The 27,549-nt window shown below is 36.7% G+C and overlaps 1 protein-coding gene across 1 annotated transcript; it reads right to left on the minus strand.

Annotated features, from left to right (window-relative positions):
• Positions 1-1,952: 1,952 nt before the first annotated feature.
• Positions 1,953-25,928, minus strand: LOC113696729 (putative late blight resistance protein homolog R1B-17). The gene is made up of 3 exons (XM_027216109.1): positions 25,700-25,928; positions 23,823-25,634; positions 1,953-2,185 (listed from the first exon to the last, which is right to left on the minus strand). Exons 1-3 carry the CDS (start codon positions 25,926-25,928, stop codon positions 1,953-1,955), a joined length of 2,274 nt encoding a protein of 757 aa, XP_027071910.1.
• Between the last annotated feature and the right edge of the window lie 1,621 nt (positions 25,929-27,549).

Below are 27,549 nucleotides of genomic sequence, written 5' to 3' on the forward strand. Positions count from 1 at the left end.
TTGTTTTGTAGAATTTGTCTTTACTAAAATGCTGTCGGTAATAAAATCTTATTTTAAAATCTGTACTAAAATCTTAAATTTCGGAGAAATGTTAGAGAAATGTTATTTAAAAATCTGTAATTAGCATAGGAATAAATTTTATTTATTTTAAAACTTGCACGTGCCTAAAGTCATCAAATATGTGCTCTAAAAAAAATCATATTTCTTTTATATTAAAAAAAATTGGCCCAAGTTCCGTCAATGCTCCGGCTCCAAGAGAAGAACAACCGGGACCTGCAAAGAGCTTGGAATGCCTAGCACTTGATAAACTAATTAAATTTCGTAAGAAACAAAGTTAAACTGGCAACATTTAGCAACAGTACCTCCATTGAGCCACAGGATATATCACTGAGCAGGACATATCACTGAGCTCGCAGACATATCACTGAGCTCGCATTTGCAAGGCAACATTTAGCAACAGTACCTCCATTGAGCCACAGGATATATCACTGAGCTCGCAGACATATCACCGAGCTCGCATTCCCGGAATGCGAGCTCAGTGAGCTCGCATTTCCGGAATGCGAAGACCCCCATTTGCAGAATGCACTCCAAAAACCGCCCTCGTTGTAGAATTCTTTTTTTTTCCATCATAAACTAAGAATTCACCCCCTAAATTTTGTGTTTCAAATCCAAAAGTTTCATGTTGAAAATAGGAGAAGTGTTTGATTAATCTGTTGCCTGGGTTTTTTGCGTTCCATGCGGCTGAGATTGGTATATTAAGAATCTGAAGCTCTCGATTCTCAGCTGGTTGCAGCAGCATCTTTGCAGCAGCCCCTCTCTGAGTTGTTTAATTGCCGGGGGTTTGTTCACTTTTTTTGGGTTATGCAGTGGGTAGGGTTTGAAGTGGTTCTTTGCAAAGGTTAAAATGTTTCCTTTCCCATTGCTTGTGTCCTACCCTGCTTCACGCATTCCTGTCTTGTTGGCAAGGATGGTGTAGTTTAGATCACTCTCTTGATATCAGCTACTGGTTAGTTCATGCTAAAAGGATACGCAAGAAATCTTGTTGTTTGATCCAAGTTTGAGTTGTTTAATCCTTTGGGTTACTATGTACAAACACATTTCGGATGAATGAGCTAAAAATCGCAGATAAAAAGCTTCATCAATGACCGAAACTTGCTGTTGCAGAAACTTCCTTCGGTTTGCTGAAATTTTTGATCATTTGAACTACTTATTTGAAATGTTTTTGAGAGGTGATTAACATGGTTTTGAGTGGAGCTGACTCGAAGTTTTGTGTGAATTTTGTTTGCTGAAAGTTTACTTGGAGTTGCAGAAGCTCTCGGATGAAAATTGTAGCATAAATAATAGGGGTGAATTCTTAGTTTATGATGGAAAAAAAAAAAGAATTCTACAACGAGGGCGGTTTTTGGAGTGTTTTCTATAAATGGGGGTCTTCGCATTTCGAAAATGCGAGCTCACTGAGCTCGCATTCCACGAATGCGAGGTCACATTGGAGCTCGCATTCGCGGAATGCGAGCTCACTGAGTTTACAGGAGAGGCTTTTCTATAGCTTTCTAAGCCTTTTCTCTTAGCCCAGGGGAAATCTTAGTCTAGAGGAGAGTTTTCTCTAAGAATGTGGACGGGGATTTCAGGGTCTAGCCTTTGACACATTCCCTAGCCTCCAACGTAGCCCCTTCTGTAGCACATCATGTCCTGCTAGAATGCTGCGCCACACATGAGAAGACCCAGGTCTGTATTGAAAATGCACTTCTTGGTTTCTGCAATATTTCCCTTTGATCACCTCAACCCAGAGAGACTTTTTGTTCTGTATCATGTCCCAACTCAGTTTAGCTAAAACTGCTCTGTTAGCTTTCCTGAGTCTTCTTATGCTTAGCCCTCCCCTGCTCTTTGGTTATGTCACCTTCCTCATCCCCTGAATGAACTCCTGCAACTGATCTGCCACTCGGGAAGTTCAACTAAAGGCAAGGCAAGATCAAGTTCTTCGTAAGACCTTTTAGATGCAGTTCACTATCTGTAGATGCAGTAGCTACAGAATTTGATCCTCTCGAGGGAGCTGAAGAAGGAGATGGAAGCCTTTTAGGCAGCATCTGTTTCCACATATCCTTTGGAAATCTTGATGCTTCTGATGAGATGAGAATCAAAGCAAGAAGAAGACTGAAGAGCATGAACTTATGCCTCCTACAAGAACCTGACATGATGGATAGTTTAAGAAGAACTACAGAGTAGAGCTCGCATTTCGCGAATGCGAGCTCTATTCTAACCTCGCATTCGCGAAATGCGAGCTCTAGTGAGCTCGCATTTCGCGAATGCGAAGAACCTCCGGACGGAATTCATTGCCAAAATCACCCCTTTTGTAGAATTTTTTTAAAATTCATCACAAAATTAGAAATTTCTCTAAATAATAGAAGCAAAACCTGTTTGCCGAGAAGCTTTCATTTGCATGCATGAATAATTTCTAAAAAATTACACTTTGGCCCCCCAAGTCTCCCCTTGTTCTACTATGACCCAACCAATTGAATAATCTCCTCAATTTGGTCCTTGGTAGTTTTAATTTTACAACGTCATTGTTGGTTTGTTTCAATTAATTACTATGCTTTGTTTCAATTGCACTTAAGTCATGACTTTAGGGGCTTTATGGTCAAGTGAGCTTTGTTTTGCACATTTCTTTTAATTTTTTCTTAATTAAAGTGGTACCTTGACCTTTTTATTGTTTTGAAGCCATTTTTCCTTCATTTGATTACCATCGCGAGTAGGGGTGGCAATTCGGGTCCAAATCAGGTTGGCGGGTCGGGTTCGGGTCAACCCGTCAGAAAATCTGTTGACCCGAACCCGACCCGCCAACCCGTGACGGGTCAGGTATGCTGACCCGAACCCGAAAATTTCAGGTTGGCAGGTTGACGGGTCGACCCGAAATGACCCGAAACTTAATTTTAATTTATTAATTTATCACTGTAATTTCTAATAAAATCAATTTCTCACAAAACTAATTACATAATCAAGTAATAAAAATTTAAATAAATAATTCCAAACCAAATCTAAAATAAATTAAACACCGTAAAAGTGTTTTATCCCAAACAAAATATAAAATAAATTAAAACAATATAAAAGTAAAAAATAATATAATATATTATTTGTCCAAATATAATAATTTCAACTTCACACAAATTAAATAAATTCATTTAGGATTAAGTAATTAATGCCTTTGAAAAAAAGAATAACTTAGTTTAGTTAGATAAAATTATTTTTATGTTTATTAAATTATTTTTAATTCGTAAACGGGTCATATCAGGTCACCACGGGTTGACCCGAAATCGACCTGTTTTCTTTTCGGGTTCATCGGGTCCAACCCGATTCTGACCCGAATTCCTAAAACCTCAACCCAAACCCATTAATTTCGTGTTAGGTTCGTGTCGTGTTTTCAGGTCGTGTCGAAAATTGCCACCCCTAATCGCGAGGGAGGTATAACTTCTTTTATCTTTTTTGTCTCTCCTCTATGTGATCCAACGTGCTAAGTGAGAATTGTATGTCTACTTTTCTTTCCTTGCTCTTCCTTAATTCCTTTCATTCATTTCATTTACTTTTGCTTTTATTAAGTTATTCTTTTATGGGGTATGTGTACACCTCTTGGCTTGTAATAGATAGGGCTTAGAGAGCATTTTTATTCACTTTTCCCCTTCCCCATTTATTTTAGTTAGCCAATGTAATAGGTTCATTAGCTTGATTGCTTGCTTTTGTTGCTACATGTTAATTTGCTTTATTAGGCTCTTGCATTTAGTCGAGCATGCTAAGTGTTATGTGCTACGTGTTTATAGGTGATTGGCATGTCTACTTGCTTTCTATAATCGTAGATGAATGTGATGGATGAATGCGTCACCGTGGCTAGTCCAACGCTGGCCATGGTTTTTTCCCTCGAGCTCTCGCAAGTCCAATGCTTGTGAGAGAATTCTAGAAAATGGCTAGCCCAATGCTAGACCCAATAGGCCGTCCCCTCTCGTTAGTGCATATTTGCATGTTTCACTACATTTCATACATTTTTCTTAGTTTTTTAGCATTTGGCATGCTCCTCCAATCCTTTCCCCTTCATTTTAGGTTTTTGCATCCTCATGCTAGTTATAGGGTACATTTGCTTGAGAGTCCCCTTTCGGTAAGGGAAACGAGCGAGTGTGGCTACAAAATAGCCTTAGCACGCTAGTTCTTCCTTCTAATCAAAGGGAAAATCAAAATCATGAAGTTAGAAGTCATTCCCGTACCCGACTTGATGCACTCCTCTAGGTTCATGCACCTCCATTTTACCATATCACTTTTTCATTTTTGTCTACATTTTCTTACTACTTATATTTTTCTCACTCCACATGCCATGTTCACACACTTCTCTTCTTTCCCTATCACTTATTTATTTTCTACCTCACAAATTGCACCCAATTGCACTTATATGCATTTACTACTATTTATACTATATTTTCATCCACTTGCACACAAACACCTTCATTTTCTCAATTGGCACACATGCACTTTTCTTACATTTGCACACATTGCACTTTTCTTACATTTGCACACATTGCACCTTTCTTACATTTGCACACATTGCACTTTTCTTACATTTGCACACTTGCACTTATATTTGGGTCTTCATTTGCATTATTCGTGACCTCTATGAGGACTTTCCTTACTGGCCATCACAATTCATGTGATTGGGACCAAAAAGCCTCATAAGAGACATTTTAGATTTAGGATTGCATTTTTCTTTTTTCATATCCATTAGTCACATCCAACATGCAACGCATATTTTGGGTAGAAGAATTAAGAAAAGAAGGGCGAAGTCACGCAACTAGCTTTGGCTAGGGTAAGGGAGTGCCTTAGGTTTTGCCTTTGCCTTCTCCCTTATCAAATGTGACCCCCGATCCCTTTCTTTGGTTACGTAGACCTAAAATTGTTTAAAAAGGGTTTGTTTACTTTTCTTTCCAAAAAATCGCTTTTTGGGTGACTTGGTACACCCTAACTCTATACCAAGTGGCGACTCCATTTTCCATCCAAAAAAAAAAAACCCTTTTTGAATTATATTTTGGCCAAACCGTCGCATTTCACAATCCCACGGCCTTTTATTTTCATCTTCACACGCGTTCACATACACACTACTTTCACAACTCAAAAAGTGGGGCGCGACAATGTATATGAGATAAAAAGGTGATTGGAAAGATAAAAAAGTGATTGAAATTTATGAAGCAAATTATTTTATTTCAAATCTTTTCAATCCAAACACACTCAATTATATTTTGCAGTTTCTTTCTTTTATTAAAGAGATACGTTTCATTAGTAGTAGGATACACGAAGTAGGAAAATGGGGAGAAAAAGAAGGCCGAATTCTCGTGGGATTAAGACTTCGGCAAGAAGTAGAATTGCGGGTGACTAGTCACGACAGGGAACTTTGGCCATCTGCATCGTTTTTTCTTTCTCTTACATTTTGTTACATTATCGGATGCTTATGAAAATTACTTCAATCGATTGTGCGGATTTTCTTCCGATGATGCGTAGCTAAACTTTCTTTTTCTAGTCAAGAATTAACGAAGGATTTGGTTCATTTACATCTGTGAGATCTAATTATTTTTATTAATTTAGTTATTTATTAGTATTCATATGCTTTTTGATTTAATTTCTCATGGTTGTTTTGTTGATTGAATATCAAGGGTGCCCGATATTTAATTCAACTTGACAAACTATTGCCAGTTAGGACAGTTAAATCTGTAATTGTTTAATTATCTTAAATTAGTGACGACTAATGTGATTGGTGCTATACTAGGGAGACATACGATCTGATTTAAATAAACTCTAGTAGTGTATTTATTGATTGGAACAAGGCTTTTCTAGTTCTTAATCCAATCAGGAAATTAAATTCTACGGGTGTACCTAGCATTGTTTTTTGATTAGGGAAGTAGTTAACGGACGTACCTTAACTATCGAGACACTAAAGAAAAGTTGGTTGTTTATCGCGTATATGACAACTATAACCTGTTTATTAGCAACTAATTGAAATAATTCTTACATCGATGAATAGTTGTATGAATCACATCTGGAGTTATTTCCTTGACTAAAGTTTGTTAATCCTTGATTTAAATTTAATTTACTTTAGTTTAATTATTTTAGTTAGGATGATTATTTACTTTAGTTTTAATTCTCCAGTACCCCCCAGATTAGCTTTTACTTATAAAGAAACAAATTTTTCTCCTAATCCCTGTGGAGATGACTCTACTTACCATTATAATCGAATAAATATCTTTGTGAGTAGGAATTTATTATTACATAGGCGTGACACTTGTCACCCAATTTTTTGCCTCCTTATTTCAATAATCAAAGTACTTCTTTCTAAACATAATGGTAGGTCAAGTCTGCATTTTTCTCTATTGGTTTACCAGCTAAATTGGTTAAGATAATTTTAGAAACATATTTTAGGGAATTGAGTGACGCTTTTGACAAAAGGAAAAAAGTTCAATGATCAAATCGAACCAAAAGAATCACACAAAATGACAGTTGCTTCATAAGATAACAGAAAAATGTAAATTTGTCCTGATGAACTTTCGGATTCCATCACCTATTGCTACACTAAGTGTAACTTATCAACTTTATCAACTAGAATCATCTGCTAGTATGTTGTCACAATACCAATTCTGGAATAGATAGTTTGGCATAGCAAACAAAAGAACCTAAGTAAACTGTGAATCAAACTCATTTAGAAACTTTTCAACAAATGAAGTATTCACGAACTGGAAACCTCCATTCTCCTGAACCTTACATATGGGCCCAATGCCTAGGATTTGGGGCATCATCATGGTAACAATAGTCATCAAATATTGGCCCATAGTAATAGCTCCCAGAGTATCCAGGTGGTTCCATCCTTGGGTAATCATATGGAAAAGCGTTTTCATGGTTAAAAAGTTAACTTCCGCTTCCACTTCTAGGAAAAAAAGTTAAAAACCGCCCGTGTGGTGAGGATGATCAGTCTAGTCAATTGAGGGTGCCATATTATGAACGATTGGTCATCTTTGATGGAGTTTCCAACGAGGATCCCTGCAGACTTTTGGATCAACTTGAGGTGCTACAAAAGCTTTGGGCTCCTGACTATTTTCTCCCTTCTAAGGACTCTCATCTTGAGGATAACCACGATTTCTTTCTCCCATTTTCTGGAAAATTTTTGCGTTCAGGGCATTTATCCGTGACGGGCTTTGAGCTCTTGGACTTTTCCTTATCGGCATGGTCGTTGAAATTCTTTCGCCCTCCTTCGTAGCCTAAGAATTTTGCAGTTTTTCCTATCTTTGGTTTCTACTTCGCCCGTAACAGCGACTAACTTCTTTTCAAGTGAAAGAACACGTAGGACGGAAGGGAAACAAAAACAGAAACAACAAGCACAAGTAAGAAAAATAGCATTTAAAAATGAATGACACAACAAACAGCATGTAATCTAACATGAATGCTATATTACCATCGACTAACTCCAGTTTCCTGGGGCATGACTCACAACAATCGACATTTATCTTCAGCAAGATAGTCTAGTACATCGCAAAGTTATTAGGTCAAAACATAATGGCCTGGGTTGGGAAAATTAATAAAGAAACAAGAATGGATAATGGCCGGGGAAGTGTTTTGGTAGGCAGGAACATTGGCTAGGCATTTGCCTTTGTCCAAATCCGAGCAAGGCGAAAGCCTTGAAGGCTGGGGTCCGCTGAATAAAGACACAATTGAAGACAAACAAAATATATAGTTGAAAAAATTCTGCTAAATATTTTTGAAACATAAAACATTGTCCAAAAGCACAACAACAATGTATTATTAGCGTAAGAGACTTCCACTCTTGAATCTAATCCTAAAATACCCGATTACAGAGTTTAATTAAATGATTTTGGCAGATTGCGATAATAGAAAGCCCCACCAGAGTCTGCTCAGTTTGGTTTGTTCTTATTCTTCTTGATGCATAAATTTGGATGACGGAATCGAACGTAATTACCCAATTGGTACCAAACGAGATCCAGATAACAAGTAGTTATGTCATAGTCTTCGTCTTGTAGTATTCTTTAACTTGGTTGTTTTCTATATCTCCGTTGTAGCAAATACTAGAGTATTTTTTGGTCAAAAAAACTGAAAAGTACAATTAGAAAGAATCACCAAAGCCCCTTTACCTTTGAACTTGATATTTTTCTTTTCTTTTAGAAATAAACTGGCTATAGCATAGAGTCACAACACAACGATCATGGTAAATCAGGAACTTAAAAGAATGTCAAAGTAAACAAAGTAATTTGCCACCGCAAAGGCTAAACGAAAAAAAAAGAGGATAAATTACATATAACCCCCCTATGGTTTGGTCTATTGCCTCATGATTCCCTAACATTTCAAAATATTCGCTTTACCCTCCTATAGTTTTATGTAAAGTGAAAATTTGATGAAAAATAGCCTATGTAACATCGTTAATTGAAATACCAATAGTGCCTTTATTTAAATACTAAATCAATCGATAGCTTAACAACTTTGTATAAAAGTATAGGGGGATTACATGGATAAAAGCAAAAATCCCAAGGGGGTGAAGTGAATATTTACACAAATTATAAGTGGGTTACATGAAAATTAAGATTTTATTACACACCCTTTTAGAGCACGTTTAGTATAAATGCTGTAATTGATTGTACTTTTCATTCATTTTTCACTTTACATAATAAAACTATAGGAGGGTTATGTGACTATTTTGAAACCTTAGGGGGATCATTTGATATTATGTAAAATTATAGGGGAGTTATAAGTAATTTGCCCAAAAAAATGATGATTTACCAGTTGACTAGAAGGATTTTCCTTGGCAGAGAACTCGAAAGTATTCTTCTTTGAGCTAGAGTCGAAATGGAGGTGATAACAATTCAGAGGGAGAAAAAGACTTCACGAACTTTTGTGACATAATATAGGTTTAGCCTTTCGAAAAAATAAATAATCTGAAAGTTTCCATCAAGGTGATCCATATAAAAATTTTGTCTTTAAGATGGTAGCCTAAAATAGTTTCCACTAGGGTGGCACTCTAAAAGTAAAAGATTTTGTCATTAAGATGGTACCCTAAAAAAGTTTCCATTACGGTGCTACTCTAAAAAAGGAAAAAGAAAAATAATAAAAACTCCGTCACGGTAGAGGGCATATATGAAAAAATTCATCAAAAAATCAGGGTAATGTTTGTCTCGACATAAAACTCAACAAGGAATGATCTTTCACTGAGTCAAGACATTTGTAGCTTTCCAAGATATGAACCGGCCAATCCTTGCGTATACCAGGAAGTCACAACATATTGGCACGAGGAAAAAGCAATATACTGGACCTTTATGATCAACGATACTGGATCCTAGTTTTGAAATACTTGTCTATAAGTGGGGGAAAGTGAAGAAATTTAACTTTTACTCATGTTTCTTGCAGAAGTTAAAATTCAAGTAAATGGTCAAAATGATCACTAAACTATTCAAAATGCTCATCGATTTTTTTTAAGCAAAAAAAGTTACTCAACTCCCTAAAATGAGCCTCTATGATCATTTTGACCAATTTAGCCTGTAAATCAAGATCCTATTCTGACTAACATAATTTTTTATTTAAAAAAAAAAACCAAACTTTGGGGGTGGATCCGTACTTTGGCTAAACTTCATAGGCGATAAATACAACAAAAAAAAAAACCACCAACAACATCATCCTTCTCCTCTTCCTCCTCCTCCACTACCACCCACTCACCCACAGCTATTGTTGCACAACACCACCACTGCACCCTCTCCCCTCCCCTTCCTTCCCCTCCTTTAAAATGTTCATTTTAGAGAGTTGAGTGACTTGTCAAAAGAAAAGTTCGGTGATCAACTCATTCCATTTTGAATCCTATAATCACCATTTTAACCAATCACTCCAAAATATATGTCCTTGCTACCATAACTATGGAAACTGAATGCATTAGGCATGGTGCTTAGGCCCACAACCGTTGGTAGAAAAATAATGGATTGATATATATACCCGAAATCATATGTTACTAATGATTTGACTTAAGAATAATTGTGATTTTTGGTCATTAACCATTTGTACCTTAAATCCACTGAATGCTAAACAATAACATTTAATACCTAGACCCACAACAGTTGGAAGAAAGAAAATGGATTGGTATATATCTGAAATCATAGGTTTTTTATTTTTTTATTTTTAAAATTTTTCAATAGGGGAGGAGTGAGATTTAAGAAGTAGAGAAGAGGCAAAGGAATTTGGACCCAAAATCTTTGATTCCTGGCATCTCAATCTAATCATAGGTTATTAATCTGTTTCTCCACTTATTTTATCGAAGTCAATGTCATTTGACTATGGGAGGATCCAATTGCAAAGGAACTAAAGAGAGCTACATAGTCCCTACCTATGCTTACATTGCATAAGACGAAATTTGATTTGCACTCGTTTTCTCATTTTTGTCTGCCTCCTTAGGAACATATTTGTAATTTGTGAAAAAAATCTGGCCCAACTCTATTGCATCTGGTATAAATGATTTATGCCTTATGGGTTGATAAAATTACAGTTTTGCCAGTTTTGTGTTCAAAGTCTTGACAGCTTCTGTCATTAAATTGCAAAGGTTGTGTCGAAGTAATGATATGTCCTTTGGATTCACCATCTAAGGGTTTTGATTCTAATAAAGTGCTGGATTTTTAGTCATTTCAGTCCTCTAGCTGCAATGAATTGAATTAATTATTGTATAAGTAATGGTTAATTCGTAATTGTTCACTCATTTATCAATTGGCATTTCTTGTTCTTCCGTTTTTCCCCAACGCTTATGATTGTATGATCTTTCTTCTTCCGATCTTAAATTATGGTTGTTTCATGGTTTACTAATAAAGATCTTCATCATTGGCCTCAGTTGCCTCCTATGGTTTTTCATAGGTGCTATCTTGCTTTGTGTTTTTTCTCCCTCCCCTTTTTGTGGTGTCGGATCCTCCGCAAAGTTATTTAGCTTGTAAACAGTTTCCCTCTCTTATTCTTCTTTTCCTCTGCTAAGGTATTTTCTTACATAGGTTCAATGAATTGTTGGATGGCAATTCAGCAGGACATTGCAAAAGCGAGAAAGGTATGTGCGTTGATAATGATCTTCATTTTTTCTGCATTTAGGTTCTTCACACGGCTAAGTTAGTTCATAATAGTATAAAATGCTCCATAAAGTTTAATATAATTGTTCTTGCAAATTATGGGATTTAGACTGTATCGGAATTATATCCTGGATAAAGTATGGCTCAAGTAGTTGTTTTTATCTAGTTCTTCCTGCAATGTGATTTGGGATTTGATTTTTCATTGGGTGTACATGATTTGATTGTTGTTTGTGTTTGTAGATTTTTGACTTGGTGTCTTTCATATTAATATGTGTATTCGTTGGTTTAGTTCTTTTGTGATTGAAATTATTTAAATTACTAATTAATTCAAAAAGCTTTCAAGTATATCCAGTCAGTCGAGCATTTAATGCATGATTTTTACCAGTTACCTCTGTTAGACTAACTACTTCCAAGTTTCAATATCAAAGAGTAGAGCCATTCTGCTAAGATCTATGCACATATAATTTCATGACTATCTTATTTTTGAGTTCGAATATCTCTTCATGTGTCAGTTCTGTCGTATTGTTTACTTTGAAAAATAAGCCTCTTGTTATACAACTTCAAGATGACAAAAACTACGGTCACTTATCATCGGAAATCATCATGTATCTTGAATTCTTGACCGTCTCAGAGAAGCACGAATCTATTAATCAAGAAGCTATGAGGCAATACACAAAGGATTTGAAAGACAAAGTATTTGAAAGTATCTGACTAGAAAGAGAGTGAAGATTATATATTGCAGATGAAAATCTCTCAGATCCTTGAGAACACCTTTAATTAGATTGGCATTCGACGAGCCTTTACAAAGTCGTTCCACATTTCTGTGATAGAATAGTGATGACCATCTACCTCAAACACAATTTGTAATCTTAAGAAAGTTTTTGATTTGGTAAAATAATGTTTTGAAGTTAAATTTGGTAGCTTGAAAATATAGTTCTAGGGGATAGTTAAACATACACACGGCCTTCAGAAAAAAAGGACTTATGGGGTGCCAGTTTCATATGTTTATGCAACAGCCTTTTCTACTCAAACATAAAAGTTCTATGGGTGCGTCCGAAGCTATCAATACAATAAAATTCCTAAAAGATTTTACAATATATTGTGATTTCCACAGGTACCCAATCTTGCTCATTGCACGGGGCCTCCAACCTAATTATGATGAAAAAAGTGTATTTTGTTCTGCTCATGCTACATCAAAGAAACTTCACGCATTTCATTAGTGAGAAAACAACGAATTCAGCAGGACTAAACAATCAGTTACACTTATATTTCCCAAATAATTAATGCGTGAAAGCTTTTTATACAAGGACAAAAAAGTGGTTGCTCAGTTTCCTCCTTTTGTTGTTAGATCCTTCCATAGTTTGTTATCCATTATTGGTGTAATTGATCTTATTAGAAAAGGTTTGTAATACTAAATTGGAATATGCCTAAAACATAGACTAAATTAGATGCTTTGCTCAATTTGAATTACCAATTTGGAATAAGTTCTTCAATTTGCTCAAATTATAATTTTGAACTATTTTGGCGGACTAAAATTAAAACCAACAATTTTAATTGGATAATACCCAATGTACTTTTTAAAGAAGAAATAGCAATTATTTTTTTCAGAAGAAATATATTTTCTTCTAAAAGAATAAAGCATATATAATATCTCAAGAGACTTTATGATTAGTAGAATAAAATATTTATTTTCAAGGTGTGGATCATGTTTCGTTTTAGATATGGAGAGTAAATTAATACACTAATAAAATCGATTTAAACATGCAGCACAGATTTAGCCTGCTTCGAAAACCTTTTGCTTGTTGGATGCCCATTTAAAGCCTCTTAGTGATTGTGCAATATTCAATGGATTGAACCGCATACCTAGCCGGTTTATTAAATTCAGCTCTGACTACAACCAATGAAGGTCTTTATCAGTTTGTTTGGGAGAGAGAATATGGATCTGTGTATGAAAAAGTGTTGGGTGAATATATATTATACTTCATTAATCCAGCTAATTAAGTGATACAATTTTCATTTAAAATTTTGTATACAAATTAGGTGCTTCTTAATGTATTAAAATGTAAGAAAATTATGTTATCAAATAACCCCCTAATGACACAAAATGCAAGGCATATGTATGTATATTTTTCATTGTATTTATAGAAATATTCCTGTCTTTACATATTTGATGGTAAGCGAGATGGGTAAAATATCGAGTAAAAGTCTATTTATACCCATTGCACATTTTAAAAGTGTGTGACAATAGATCGAAACCCAATTAGGGGCTGTGCTTCCAAAAACTAGAATTTGGGGGTCTAATGTGGGATTAGGTAACAAGTTAAGGTACAATATGAAATTTGACATTATGACTAGGTACATGAAGTCTAATCAGCGGTGCGTGCATAAAATTTTTCAATTTTCTCTATGTGTTTAATTTAAGGATGAAGGACCCAAAGAGTTCTTAAACTATTCTAATTATCTTAAATTAGCTCCTTGTCTATTTTAAGTCCAAAGTTGGTCCCTCTCGAGTAAAAAAAAATGCCAATATTTTTACCTTTCAATCTGTTTTCACCGTTAGATCCGCTAAATTTTGTCCTTAGATCCATCAACTTCAATGGTGAGACGGACTTAAGGATCCAAATTTGATGTTTTTTAGTGTCAAGAGACCAATTTGAGACTCAAAATAGATGATAGGCTGATTTGAGATCATTGGAATTGTTAAGGGCTTCCTAAATAGTTTATCCTTAATTTAAAGGGTCAAATGGTATGGATGTGCAAACCTAGGTTGTAATATTGAAGTTTGATGGTACAAAGTGCGAATTTACAAGATTTATAGTGTGCAAAGTGGAATTAGGGAGTTCATAGAATTCTGATTTGTCAATGATGTAATAATGGCTCTAGAATTTGTCCATACACGACATAGGATTAAACTGGACTCTTAAGTGCTAGACTTGAGAGACCGAAGTAGCTGATTATATGATGTGATGCATCATTGCAGAAGTCGAAAAAAACCAAATATTGTAAAAATAAACTATGAAAAAGAATTGATAAATTGCCTAGTCCCAGACATATCATACAAATTATGTCAAAAGATTGATGAATTTGTACCATACAAATGAACAAAGCAGTAACTTTTAAAAAATGCAAAATAATCTTTAAAAATATGACTCCATTGAAATAAGCAGTGGCTTCATCCATTGAAATCTTGTTGAAATCCCATTACACGATTGGAAAAAGGTATTAAGAAAACACGAATAACTTCATCTTGATGCTATAATGATGCAACACAACCAGTAAAATAAGTACAGAAGTAAAGTATTACAAATAGCACATGTTAAATGAGGATCAGGATGATACAAGGATCTCCAAATCCTCTTCCTGAATTTCCTTTGCTGAAGTTGCAACAGAGTCGTTACAATGAGACACCTCAATCATTTTAAGAGCGCAAATATTCCCCAAAGAAGGCGGGATCCCCTTCAATTCAAAGGGCTAATTACTCAGAATATGGTCGAGAAAAAAAAAATTCGGACATCTACCGCCCTGACAATGGTCTGTTGCAAATCTATGGGTATTGGACCGTGTCAGCCTGGCACCCAAAAATCAGTCAAATTTTTTTTTTGAGCTCTGACATCGCTGCCGGGCTGCAGCGGGAAAAATTTTTTTTTAAAAAAAAGTTGTCGGTTGCCGGGCTGACAAGGCTCGGTAGCTGACAGCTTCTGCAAAAAAAGCTGGTTAATTTTTAAAAAAAAAAATTTTGCAAACGTTGAATCGGGGCTTATGGACAAAAAAAAAAAGGCTGGCAGGTAGATGTTGAGCACCCCGTGACTAATTTGCTTTTCATTTTTTTGCCTATTTTGTTTTTATATTGCACAATAAATTTATATTTATAAAATTATATAGTACATTAAAAATTACATAACAATTTTAACAAATAATTTTTCAACAATTTGAGAACTGCATCTTATTGCAAAATGAATGAGATTTTTTTGTTTAAAACGGCCTTTGTTTAGTTTAACATCTTATAGAAGTAATTATTGATTTAACAAATCTCTGTTTTCATCTAGTTCTATTGTTCGAATTTGGAAACGTAATTTAATTAACTCCAAAAACAGTCGGATTTAGTACGTCAATCGGCATAAATTTTTAATAAAAATAAGAACGAAATTGTTGTATTGGAAAATGGGTGAAATTTTCAACATTATTTAGTGAATTTTGTACATGTCAAAACAAATATTGTGGTAGATTTTAGTTTTTAATTGAGTTTCATATTTGAAATAATTGAGGCGTAAATATAAAAGAAAGGGTTAGGATATCAAATATGATTAAAATAAAGGAACATGTGCAATTTTGGTCCCTCCAACATTTGGTCTATGAGTTAAACTAATCCGTAATATTTTGACCAAAATAATTATCTCCTTGCAAATTTTTTATTTTAGCCAAATTTAGGACAACTAATACAAAACTATAATATATAACGGTCAAATCAAGTTAGAATTAGTCAAAAGTTTGACTTCATATTTTTTGGTCTCTTATGTTTTAAATAATTATATTTCAAATGAAATATTATGTGAATTAGATTGAATACATAAAAAATAGGGTCTAGTTCTCATTCAAATCCTTAAAAGTAATCCACGTTGTCAAGACATATTAGTCTAAAGAGCATCTTTTCGTTATATTAATTATCAAAAAATGATAACACATACATCATATATAAAAGAAAATTTAGTGAAAAAAAGAAAATTTTAATTTGAGTATATAGTAACTTTAGTTGTAAATAGTATTAGGATATGAGTTTCAATCGGTTATGATCAGGTATTATGATTATAATAACAAATAAAGGTGATTACCAATATAAAGAACTCACATGAATTTTTTAAAAATTTCTTGCCATTTCTTCTTGTCTTTCCTTCATATTAAATTAAATATTTCAATAATACAATTTAATGTATTTATATTTATGTTCATCTTAAATTGATAATTTTATTGAATAATTTAAATAATTATAAAATCTTTATTTCAATTGAAACTTAATAGACAACTAGTTGAAATGCCAAAAAAAGAAAAAAGAAAATATTATTCATTCGACTCAATGACATATAGTTACTTATATTATAATAGAATATTTAATTAACTATTTTAATTTATCAAATATAAGTATTGGACATTAGATGATGATGAATAAATTTTTAAGAGGACTTTTATTATAATTTTAAAATATATAACATTTTTTATTCATACATAATTCGCTTTCTCCGGTGCCCGAATTGTGAGAACCCGTAAAACCCTAATTATTTTCTTAGGGTTTAGTTCCCTTTAATTGCATGTTTTCTGCATTTTCTGGTTTAGAAATATTTTCTTAGTGGATTTTATGAGCAATTATAGTTTTAAGATGATTTTTTCTAGCATTGGAGAATTTTTAGAAAATTAAGAGTAAATAGTGGACGTGGGACCCACTAGTGCGAAAAGTTCGGAAAAATTCGGCCAATAAGGTTAAGTTTCGGATACTGTTTAAAATTTATCGGGTGTTAAGTGATAAGTAGAATGTGTGAAGTGATTGATGTGAGAGAGGAAAGAAAGATAAGAATGCATTTATGGAGGTGACAAGTGTCACCTCCTCATTGGAAGTTTTTTTAAGAATTACTATTCCCAATTTTGACTTTTTTGACCAAAGGATTATATATCAAAAAAATGCACAAAAAATCACCATTTTTCTTCTCTTGTTGGCCGGCCACCTTGAGCAAGGAAGGAAGAAACTTTCTTCACCATTCAAGCTTCTACTTGTTGCAAATCAACCAAAAACATTGGTTACATCCAATTCCATTCCATACAATCTTACCTTCTAGTGCTAGTAAGTTGTTTATTGAAGCTTGGTTGAAGGTTTAAGGTGTTCAACAACCTCTTCTCTCTTGTTTCTTGGTAAGTGAAGCTTGAACACCCTCTTACACCCTATGAAGCTTAAATTATGCTTAGTAGTGCTTGAAGTGCTGGAATTTCTGGTTTTATCTTGGTTTGAAGTGATTTGGTGAAGTTTTTCATTTTATTGATGATTTTTCTGGTTTAATATGATCTTGATGTTGGGTGCTTGTATGATGGATTGTAATGGTTGGAAATGACTCTAGTGAGTGTGAATTGTGGTTAAATGCAATCAATTTTGGATTTGGTGTGAAAATTGAAAAGTTAGGGTTCTTAAATCCCCTATTCTGTCCGAAATTTTAGGTCATAGCTAGAGGCCGAATTTGACTTTTCTCAAAACATGAAAGTTGTAGGTATTGGTGAGTAAGAAGTGCCTGCAAAATTTCAGGGAATTTGGAGTAGTATAGAGAGAGTTATGCCGTTTTTACTGTTGCTGTTTTTGGTGAACAGAATGTGCGGAACTGCGATAGTAATTGCCTATTTTGACTGGATTTGGTTTGGATTTTGAAGTTGGTGTCTTCTGATGAAATGTTACTGGATGTCTTAGCTATCATATGCCTTTGGAATTTCGGCATTTGGACTTGTATAGACTGAGTTATAGTAATTACAGTTTTCTGTGTTTTGCAAACCTGTTTTGGTAATTCTGGTATAGTATTTGGCACTTTCGACCTAGTTAAGCTAGGAACTGGATTGAGTGCCCTTCTGCATTGTTGTAGCCCTGTTTCATAGCTTCGAATCGGTGGGTCTTACACCCCCATCCGACATTTGTAGTGAGAGTTGTGCCATTACCGCATTATGAGGTCAAATCCGGTTTTCTTATCAAGGCTTAGGTTAAAGCCCTTTCTTAATTTCTGGTTTGCTTTCATGCTGGTATATGTTTATAAAACCCTATTGGGGTTGTGAATTGGTGTTGTTTATGGCTCGGTATGGTTTCTTGTTTTATGATATTGTGAGCCTATGGAACGGCTCTTGACATGAAATGCTTATCTGTGTGTTGTTGGGTTGTGATTGAAGAAAAATAATGAAGCCTTAATGGCTGGAAAAGTAAGAATTTTAGGGGAAGTGCTGCCCGATTTTCTAGGCCGTTGGTTCCTTTAAGTTGGATTTGCCTTTTGGTAGAATGAAAGGCTTTTGGGTTGTTTGCGCCTAAGTCTTCATGTTACCTTTTTGTTTCCAAGAAAATCATGTTTTCCACCCTTGCATTAGTAATTATTTTGGCGAGGCATACGACTAGTAGTCGAGCCTCATGTGCATTGTGTTTACTCGATTCTGGAAGTAAAACCTTCAATTGATTTATTTTGATTATTTTAGGGTTTCTTGGCGATTAAGGCCAATCTGAAGTGAAAACTTTTGAAGTTAAGCCGGTGAGTGTACCACTCCCCTCCATTGCTATTTAACTTGATTTCTGCTCTGCAATCTGTTTATTTGTTCGAGACGAGGGTGTACTTTATCACACTCGTTCTCTAGTCTGTTCATATGCCAATTTACTATGCAAAATTTGAATCTGTTATCTGTGTCTGCATCTGTTCGGATTTCTATGACCTATGAGCTCAATCCTGTGGCTAAGTTGTTCGAGTCGGGCCGGCAAGGGCCTGGACGATTAGATAACGAACCACGGTAGTCTGTTCGGGGATTTTGGGTATTGAGACCCTTGATTCCGGGTATACTCGAGTATTACCATTTTTGTTCGTTTGAGGTGAGCGGGCCCGGTAAAGGGGTGTTTGGTGGACGGAATTCGGTGATAAGAGGGGTCTACGGACGCATTGGTTCTATATACGTTGACGGAGAGTCAACCGGTTAGGATCAAGTATTGCGCTGGAAATTTGGCTCCTGAGAGCCACCCGTATCCTTCTGATTTGAATCATTGGTTCCTTTGCTTTACATCTGACATGTGTATCTGATTTGTTAAATGTGAAATGCCATGATTTTAATGCTATCTGTTTGGTACCTCATTGAGCGCAAGCTCACCCCGTTCTGTTCCTTTTGTTTTCCTTACAGGAAAAATAAATACTTTTGGATTGGATTTGATAATCGGTTGCCGACTTGAGCTAGCTGAACATATCTTTTGTATAGCTCATGTATTAAAACCCTAAGTGTACTTTTGGGGCGTTTCTCTTTTGATTTGGCAAACCGTGTATATGTATTATCTTTTGAAAGCTTTTTGTATGTCCTTTTGGATTGTAATCGCTAAAGTTCAGATGTGAATGTTTGCGTGCTCTTTCGGTTGGGTTTTGACGGATCGGTTCCTATTCATGACCGACTCCGGATTTCATTTTTTTATTTTGGGTTATTTTACCATTTTGACCTGTTTACGCTCGTTTGTAAGTTCCGGATCGCAATAGATAGCTCTAATCTGATCCGTAGTCCTGGCGAGAGCTGGGCAGGCAGTCCGCTAACCCCTTTGGTTCGCCTTAGGGGAAAGTGGGGCTGTCACAATTGGTATCAGAGCCACTTCGCGTGGTCTCTGCGCGGAGTGAGACTGGGCCAAGTGGTGTTGTGGTCCTAATTTCATGAATATGTCTAAGTGCTCGTTTGAGCGTAAGTTATGAACCGGGCATGTGATAAGTGTACGAATCATTATCATAGGACTCGAGGAAGCTAGGTATGTATGTCGGGTAGGAATCTTTAATAAGGATGGTTTACTCTTGGGACCGGCCGGCTCGAGTTGTGAATTATCTTAGATGGGATTCTTGTGCCCGGATACGGAAGAGATGAGAGCCTAGGTTAAAAAGGACTTGGGCGAACTAGAAATGTGATTCCATGGAACTTCGCGTGGTCTATTCGGGTATTGTTAAGCCTGATCACTCTTGATTAAGATATAAACGGTGTTGTTAAGCCTGACTCGTCTGAGGACGTAGAAGGTATGGTCCGTTGGGTACTTTAGATTTGATAGATTCCGTTAATAAGAAATTTCGAGGACGAAATTCTTTTAAGGGGGGGAGAGTGTGAGAACCCGTAAAACCCTAATTATTTTCTTAGGGTTTAGTTCCCTTTAATTGCATGTTTTCTGCATTTTCTGGTTTAGAAATATTTTCTTAGTGGATTTTATGAGCAATTATAGTTTTAAGATGATTTTTTCTAGCATTGGAGAATTTTTAGAAAATTAAGAGTAAATAGTGGACGTGGGACCCACTAGTGCGAAAAGTTCGGAAAAATTCGGCCAATAAGGTTAAGTTTCGGATACTGTTTAAAATTTATCGGGTGTTAAGTGATAAGTAGAATGTGTGAAGTGATTGATGTGAGAGAGGAAAGAAAGATAAGAATGCATTTATGGAGGTGACAAGTGTCACCTCCTCATTGGAAGTTTTTTTAAGAATTACTATTCCCAATTTTGACTTTTTTGACCAAAGGATTATATATCAAAAAAATGCACAAAAAATCACCATTTTTCTTCTCTTGTTGGCCGGCCACCTTGAGCAAGGAAGGAAGAAACTTTCTTCACCATTCAAGCTTCTACTTGTTGCAAATCAACCAAAAACATTGGTTACATCCAATTCCATTCCATACAATCTTACCTTCTAGTGCTAGTAAGTTGTTTATTGAAGCTTGGTTGAAGGTTTAAGGTGTTCAACAACCTCTTCTCTCTTGTTTCTTGGTAAGTGAAGCTTGAACACCCTCTTACACCCTATGAAGCTTAAATTATGCTTAGTAGTGCTTGAAGTGCTGGAATTTCTGGTTTTATCTTGGTTTGAAGTGATTTGGTGAAGTTTTTCATTTTATTGATGATTTTTCTGGTTTAATATGATCTTGATGTTGGGTGCTTGTATGATGGATTGTAATGGTTGGAAATGACTCTAGTGAGTGTGAATTGTGGTTAAATGCAATCAATTTTGGATTTGGTGTGAAAATTGAAAAGTTAGGGTTCTTAAATCCCCTATTCTGTCCGAAATTTTAGGTCATAGCTAGAGGCCGAATTTGACTTTTCTCAAAACATGAAAGTTGTAGGTATTGGTGAGTAAGAAGTGCCTGCAAAATTTCAGGGAATTTGGAGTAGTATAGAGAGAGTTATGCCGTTTTTACTGTTGCTGTTTTTGGTGAACAGAATGTGCGGAACTGCGATAGTAATTGCCTATTTTGACTGGATTTGGTTTGGATTTTGAAGTTGGTGTCTTCTGATGAAATGTTACTGGATGTCTTAGCTATCATATGCCTTTGGAATTTCGGCATTTGGACTTGTATAGACTGAGTTATAGTAATTACAGTTTTCTGTGTTTTGCAAACCTGTTTTGGTAATTCTGGTATAGTATTTGGCACTTTCGACCTAGTTAAGCTAGGAACTGGATTGAGTGCCCTTCTGCATTGTTGTAGCCCTGTTTCATAGCTTCGAATCGGTGGGTCTTACACCCCCATCCGACATTTGTAGTGAGAGTTGTGCCATTACCGCATTATGAGGTCAAATCCGGTTTTCTTATCAAGGCTTAGGTTAAAGCCCTTTCTTAATTTCTGGTTTGCTTTCATGCTGGTATATGTTTATAAAACCCTATTGGGGTTGTGAATTGGTGTTGTTTATGGCTCGGTATGGTTTCTTGTTTTATGATATTGTGAGCCTATGGAACGGCTCTTGACATGAAATGCTTATCTGTGTGTTGTTGGGTTGTGATTGAAGAAAAATAATGAAGCCTTAATGGCTGGAAAAGTAAGAATTTTAGGGGAAGTGCTGCCCGATTTTCTAGGCCGTTGGTTCCTTTAAGTTGGATTTGCCTTTTGGTAGAATGAAAGGCTTTTGGGTTGTTTGCGCCTAAGTCTTCATGTTACCTTTTTGTTTCCAAGAAAATCATGTTTTCCACCCTTGCATTAGTAATTATTTTGGCGAGGCATACGACTAGTAGTCGAGCCTCATGTGCATTGTGTTTACTCGATTCTGGAAGTAAAACCTTCAATTGATTTATTTTGATTATTTTAGGGTTTCTTGGCGATTAAGGCCAATCTGAAGTGAAAACTTTTGAAGTTAAGCCGGTGAGTGTACCACTCCCCTCCATTGCTATTTAACTTGATTTCTGCTCTGCAATCTGTTTATTTGTTCGAGACGAGGGTGTACTTTATCACACTCGTTCTCTAGTCTGTTCATATGCCAATTTACTATGCAAAATTTGAATCTGTTATCTGTGTCTGCATCTGTTCGGATTTCTATGACCTATGAGCTCAATCCTGTGGCTAAGTTGTTCGAGTCGGGCCGGCAAGGGCCTGGACGATTAGATAACGAACCACGGTAGTCTGTTCGGGGATTTTGGGTATTGAGACCCTTGATTCCGGGTATACTCGAGTATTACCATTTTTGTTCGTTTGAGGTGAGCGGGCCCGGTAAAGGGGTGTTTGGTGGACGGAATTCGGTGATAAGAGGGGTCTACGGACGCATTGGTTCTATATACGTTGACGGAGAGTCAACCGGTTAGGATCAAGTATTGCGCTGGAAATTTGGCTCCTGAGAGCCACCCGTATCCTTCTGATTTGAATCATTGGTTCCTTTGCTTTACATCTGACATGTGTATCTGATTTGTTAAATGTGAAATGCCATGATTTTAATGCTATCTGTTTGGTACCTCATTGAGCGCAAGCTCACCCCGTTCTGTTCCTTTTGTTTTCCTTACAGGAAAAATAAATACTTTTGGACTGGATTTGATAATCGGTTGCCGACTTGAGCTAGCTGAACATATCTTTTGTATAGCTCATGTATTAAAACCCTAAGTGTACTTTTGGGGCGTTTCTCTTTTGATTTGGCAAACCGTGTATATGTATTATCTTTTGAAAGCTTTTTGTATGTCCTTTTGGATTGTAATCGCTAAAGTTCAGATGTGAATGTTTGCGTGCTCTTTCGGTTGGGTTTTGACGGATCGGTTCCTATTCATGACCGACTCCGGATTTCATTTTTTTATTTTGGGTTATTTTACCATTTTGACCTGTTTACGCTCGTTTGTAAGTTCCGGATCGCAATAGATAGCTCTAATCTGATCCGTAGTCCTGGCGAGAGTTGGGCAGGCAGTCCGCTAACCCCTTTGGTTCGCCTTAGGGGAAAGTGGGGCTGTTACACGAATATACTTCTTTGTGCGTCTCCACATAGTAGAGTTGGCCTCCTTGCAGTGCTTCTGCTTCTTATGCGCAGAAAAGTGAACTTTCCACGGAGAGTTTGCAAATTTTTTTTTTAAAAAAATTAGACTTGCTGCCGAGCTCTCTCAGCCCGGCAGCCAGCTTTTTTTTGCAGAAGTTGTTGGCTACCGGACCTTGTCAACTCAGCAGCCGACAACTTTTAAAATTTTTTTTTTCCTGCTGTCGGGTTGACATGTCAGAACCCAAAAAAAAATTTGACTGATTTTTGGGTGCCGGGCTGACACGGCCCGGTACCCATAGATTTGCAATAGACTATTGTCAGGACGGTAGATGTCTGAATTTTTTTTTTCTCGACCATATTCGGAGTAATTAGCCCAATTCAAGACAGTGATGCAATACTAATTTCTCTAAACGACGAAAAGGACACTCGCAGGCTTCCCGAGTGACAATGCCTTCAGAATATAATTTCAAGAATCTGAGATTAGGGAATTCCTCTTCTTCCACGCTCCATATTTTATCCTCAATGCTTGCCCAAAGTAATTTGAGAACCTCAAGATTGGTTAGACTTGCAATTGCTTCCATTTGTCTCCTTGTCAGCCGAAAGCTTGACAAAGTCAATTTTCTAAGAGACAGAGAGAATTGAAACACAATCTGATACTCCGGGATACAAGATCCTCCGAGCATGCCCAAGTTGAATGATTCTAGTTGACTTAGAAAGTCAAGCCCAAGAACAGTTGTCCTTTTACGCCAAGAAGGTGAATCAACATTCAAAATTTGGCATTTCATCTTGCGGATATTTGGAAACATTTTGAATAACTTGTCCAGGAATTGCACCGGAGAAAGAAACTAAATTGCACAAATTTGAAGAGTTGTCAAGATTGTCGATGGGCCAATCAAATCCATCTATATGCAAGTGCCTCAATTTCTTCAGATTCCAAATGGTATCTGGCAGTGAAATTGACATTCCCGATCTCACAATGAAAGTTTCCCAATTCAGAAGATTGGCTATGGATGACGGGATAGAAAGCATATCAACCATAACCGCCAAGTACCTCAACAGAACAAGCAACTCTATTTCTCTGGGAAAAGTAAATCCTAAATGAATTTGGCTTAAATCCAATACTCTAACAAGCTTGAAGGCATGAAAAATGAATGAATGATCAAACCACTTTTTTTCATGAAATGACTTTTCTTGGTTCGTTTTACCATGAGCAAAGAACAATAGACTACGTATGGTGGGAGAAAAAAGCCTTGACTCACGAATGTGCTCTGGCTCAGAGTAAATGCACAAGCGGCGTAGGTAGTGTGGTATGTGTAGAGTATACAGTTCATTATACCGACGTACAAGTTGGAAAAAATTGTCTCCTTTGGCTTTTGTTAAGCAAAACTCATGTAACAGATCGTGGACACGACAAGCTTTGACCCCTCCAATGGAGCTTGTTTTGGACACCATGATCAAACTTCTGCCAGTGAGATCCATCATGTAATCATTTGCCACATCCTCTGAGCTCTTGATCTGAGATTTTCGCACAAATCCTTCAGCGACCCATAACTGAATCAAACTCTTGGGTGTGTATTCCTGGTCTTCTGGAAACGCTCCCAAATAAAGAAAGCACGGTTTTAATCTATCTGGTAGATGATCGTAACTCAGCTCTAATGTAGCAGTGCATTGATCAGTGGTAGAAACAGTGTGTGCACTTAAGCTCTCTACAACATCTTCCCAACCATCTTGACCAATATTTGACAGAATTCCAGCAAGAATGACAATCGTAAGAGGAAGCCCTTGACATTTTTCCCCAATTTGCATTCGAAGCTCACATAATTTTGGAAGCAGCAAGTAATTTCGAGGACATAACTTTTGTTTTAGCAAACGCCAGCTCTCATCATGAGTGAGTTGACGAAGAGGAAGCTCTTTGACGGATTTATCTTGTGGAGCAACACCACGAATTCGACTTGTTATGATAACTGCATTTCCATCTTTATTTTCAGGGAACGAGTCTTTTAATGCATTCCATGCTTCAATATCCCATACATCATCCAAAACAATTAGATATCTCTTCTTACCCAATTTTTGCTTGAGTATTAGAACTAGATCTGTTTCGCACTTCTCAAGAAATTCATCAGAATGCTCGGGTTCAATACAAGTCAAAATTTCAAGCAGCAGTCTTTTCTGGTGATAAACTTGAGAAATAGTACACCAAGCACGTGCATGAAAATGGGAGGTAACTGACGGATGACAGTAAACTTTTTTAGCTAAAGTTGTCTTACCAAGTCCCGCCATACCCACAATGTGAATAATTTGCACTTGGCTTGAACCTCTTGTTAGTCGCTCGATTATTGATTTTGCCTCGTCCTCCAATCCAACCACCACGTCATTGATCCGTGATGGCATGTCATTGACCCTCTGGGTAACATCCTTACCTTTGACATCATGCCTTTCGGTATCAATAATCTTCATGGCCTCAGCTTTGATGATTTCAATTTGTTCTAGAATGGAATCAAGTGACATTGAAGAAGAATGCGGAATGTCCCCAACCAGCGAGGAGTCAATAAGAAACTCTATCTTGTATGCCATCTCTGCAACACGATCCCATAGTGCTTGGATCTCAACTTCAGAAATCTTTCAAGGGCTCTATCCTCACCCTCTATATGGTTACCAGGATTTCCAGGCTGAGGATTAGGGTTCTGGCCCTGGTGTTCCACTACTTGGGCTAGCAGATCAGTCATGCGTTGGATAGCAGCGGCTACTTGAGCATTTGGGTCAACCCTAGGTTCAGGATTTGGTTTAGGTATTGGTTCTCGGTTACCCCTTTCATTCGAGGGTTGCTTACGTCCGCACCCACGATCTCGTCCACTACGAGTACCCTCCATTGGTCTAACCAATCTAGGGTCGAAGCGGAAATATAACATTAAAGATAATTATAAGCATAAGCAAGTAACAAGAGGTACACACAGATCAAAAGCATATATACATAACACAACTGTACCGATCCAGTCACACAGTAGCAGTCAGCTAGATACAACTAAAAGAGAATACCACAATTTACGAGAATATGATTTTATGGTTTGGTAAGCATGTTCTCACCTTAGTAGTCTTCGATTGTTCGTTTTCTTTGGGTCCTACTGCGCGTGCTATATTGGGTTTGTATGATTCGACTCCGTAGTCCTGACGAGAGTTGGGCAGACGGTCCGCTGAACCCTTTGGTTCGCCGAACCCGTGAGGTGGGGCTGTCACAGATGGTATCAGAGCTGCTTCGCGTGGTCTGTGCGCGGAGTGAGCTTGGGCCAAGTGGTGTTATGGTCCTGATTTCGTGAATGTGTCTAAAGGTATAAGTGCTCTTTTGAGCATAAGCTATGAACCGTGCACGTTATAAGTGTAAAAATCTTTATCATGGTACCTGAGAAAGATATATATGTATGTCGGGTAGGAATCGTTACTATGGATGATTTACTCTTGGGACCGGCCGGCTCGAGTTGTGAATTATCTTATTTGGGGATTCTTGTGCCCGACTACTAAATAGATGAGAGCCTATGTTAGAAAGGACATGGGCGAACTAGACATTTGATTCTATGGAACTTCATGTGGTTTGTTCGGGTGTTAGTAAGCATGATTAACCTGGATTAAGATATAAATTGTGGTATTCTCGTAGATTATGGATGGAGGCTTAGAGGGGAAATAGCTTTAAATACTTATACATATATTTACATCGGAGTCTTTGGCAAATTAACTAAACTAAAATACAAGCCAAAGTATTCATACACTTAAAATACGATTCGGGTTTCGGTTGCAAAAGAGCTTAACAAAATATTAATTACACTAGCTCGACCTTTTTTTCCAAGATCATGGATTCAAAGTTTGCTCCTGAAAGGAAAACAAAGATAACGGGAAGGGGTGAACTTACGCTCAATGAAGTACCAAAATAATAGCAGTCAAATCTTGGCATTTCACGTTTAACCAATCAGGTATACATGCCAGATATAAAGTAAAGTAGTTAGACACAATGATTCAAATAGGAAGGATATAGGTGGCTCTCAGGAGCCAGATTTCCATGGCAGAACTTGATCCAAACCCGTTGACTCTCCGTCAACGTATATAGAACCAACATGTCCGTAGACCCTGTGACAGCCCCACCTCACTCTAAGGCGAACCAAAGGGTTCAGCGGACCGCCTGCCCAGCTCTCGCCAGGACTACGGAGTCGAATCACACAAATCCGATATTACGCGAGATAGGACCCAAAAGAAATGAACGATTGAAGACCGCCAAGCTTAAACATGGAGAAAACGCTTTCATATATACATGTCGCTAGGTTTAAGAGTCAAATGGAACCAGTGAATCGAAATACATTTAGAGTTTGCTCATTCTCGAGGAGCTATACAAAAGAACAAAAGATTTTCTAACTAGCTCAACTCGCTTCTCAAAATCATGATTTCCAAAAGAGGTTCCTGTAAGGAAAACAAAGATAACGAGGAGGGGGTGAGCTTACGCCCAAT

The sequence above is a fragment of the Coffea arabica genome, chromosome 6e (assembly GCF_036785885.1).
Source record: "Coffea arabica cultivar ET-39 chromosome 6e, Coffea Arabica ET-39 HiFi, whole genome shotgun sequence".
In the NCBI taxonomy this organism is placed as follows: domain Eukaryota; kingdom Viridiplantae; phylum Streptophyta; class Magnoliopsida; order Gentianales; family Rubiaceae; genus Coffea; species Coffea arabica.

Excerpts from the sequence above, each read along its gene's own strand:
- LOC113696729 (XM_027216109.1), bottom strand. The coding sequence starts at position 25,928 with ATGGAGGGTACTCGTAGTGGACGAGATCGTGGGTGCGGACGTAAGCAA. Across the intron at positions 25,635-25,699 it reads TCCTGGTAACCATATAGAGG|AGATGGCATACAAGATAGAG; the intron begins GTGAGGATAGAG and ends ATCGTGTTGCAG. Across the intron at positions 2,186-23,822 it reads TGAAATGCCAAATTTTGAAT|GTTCTTGTAGGAGGCATAAG; the intron begins GTTGATTCACCT and ends CCATCATGTCAG.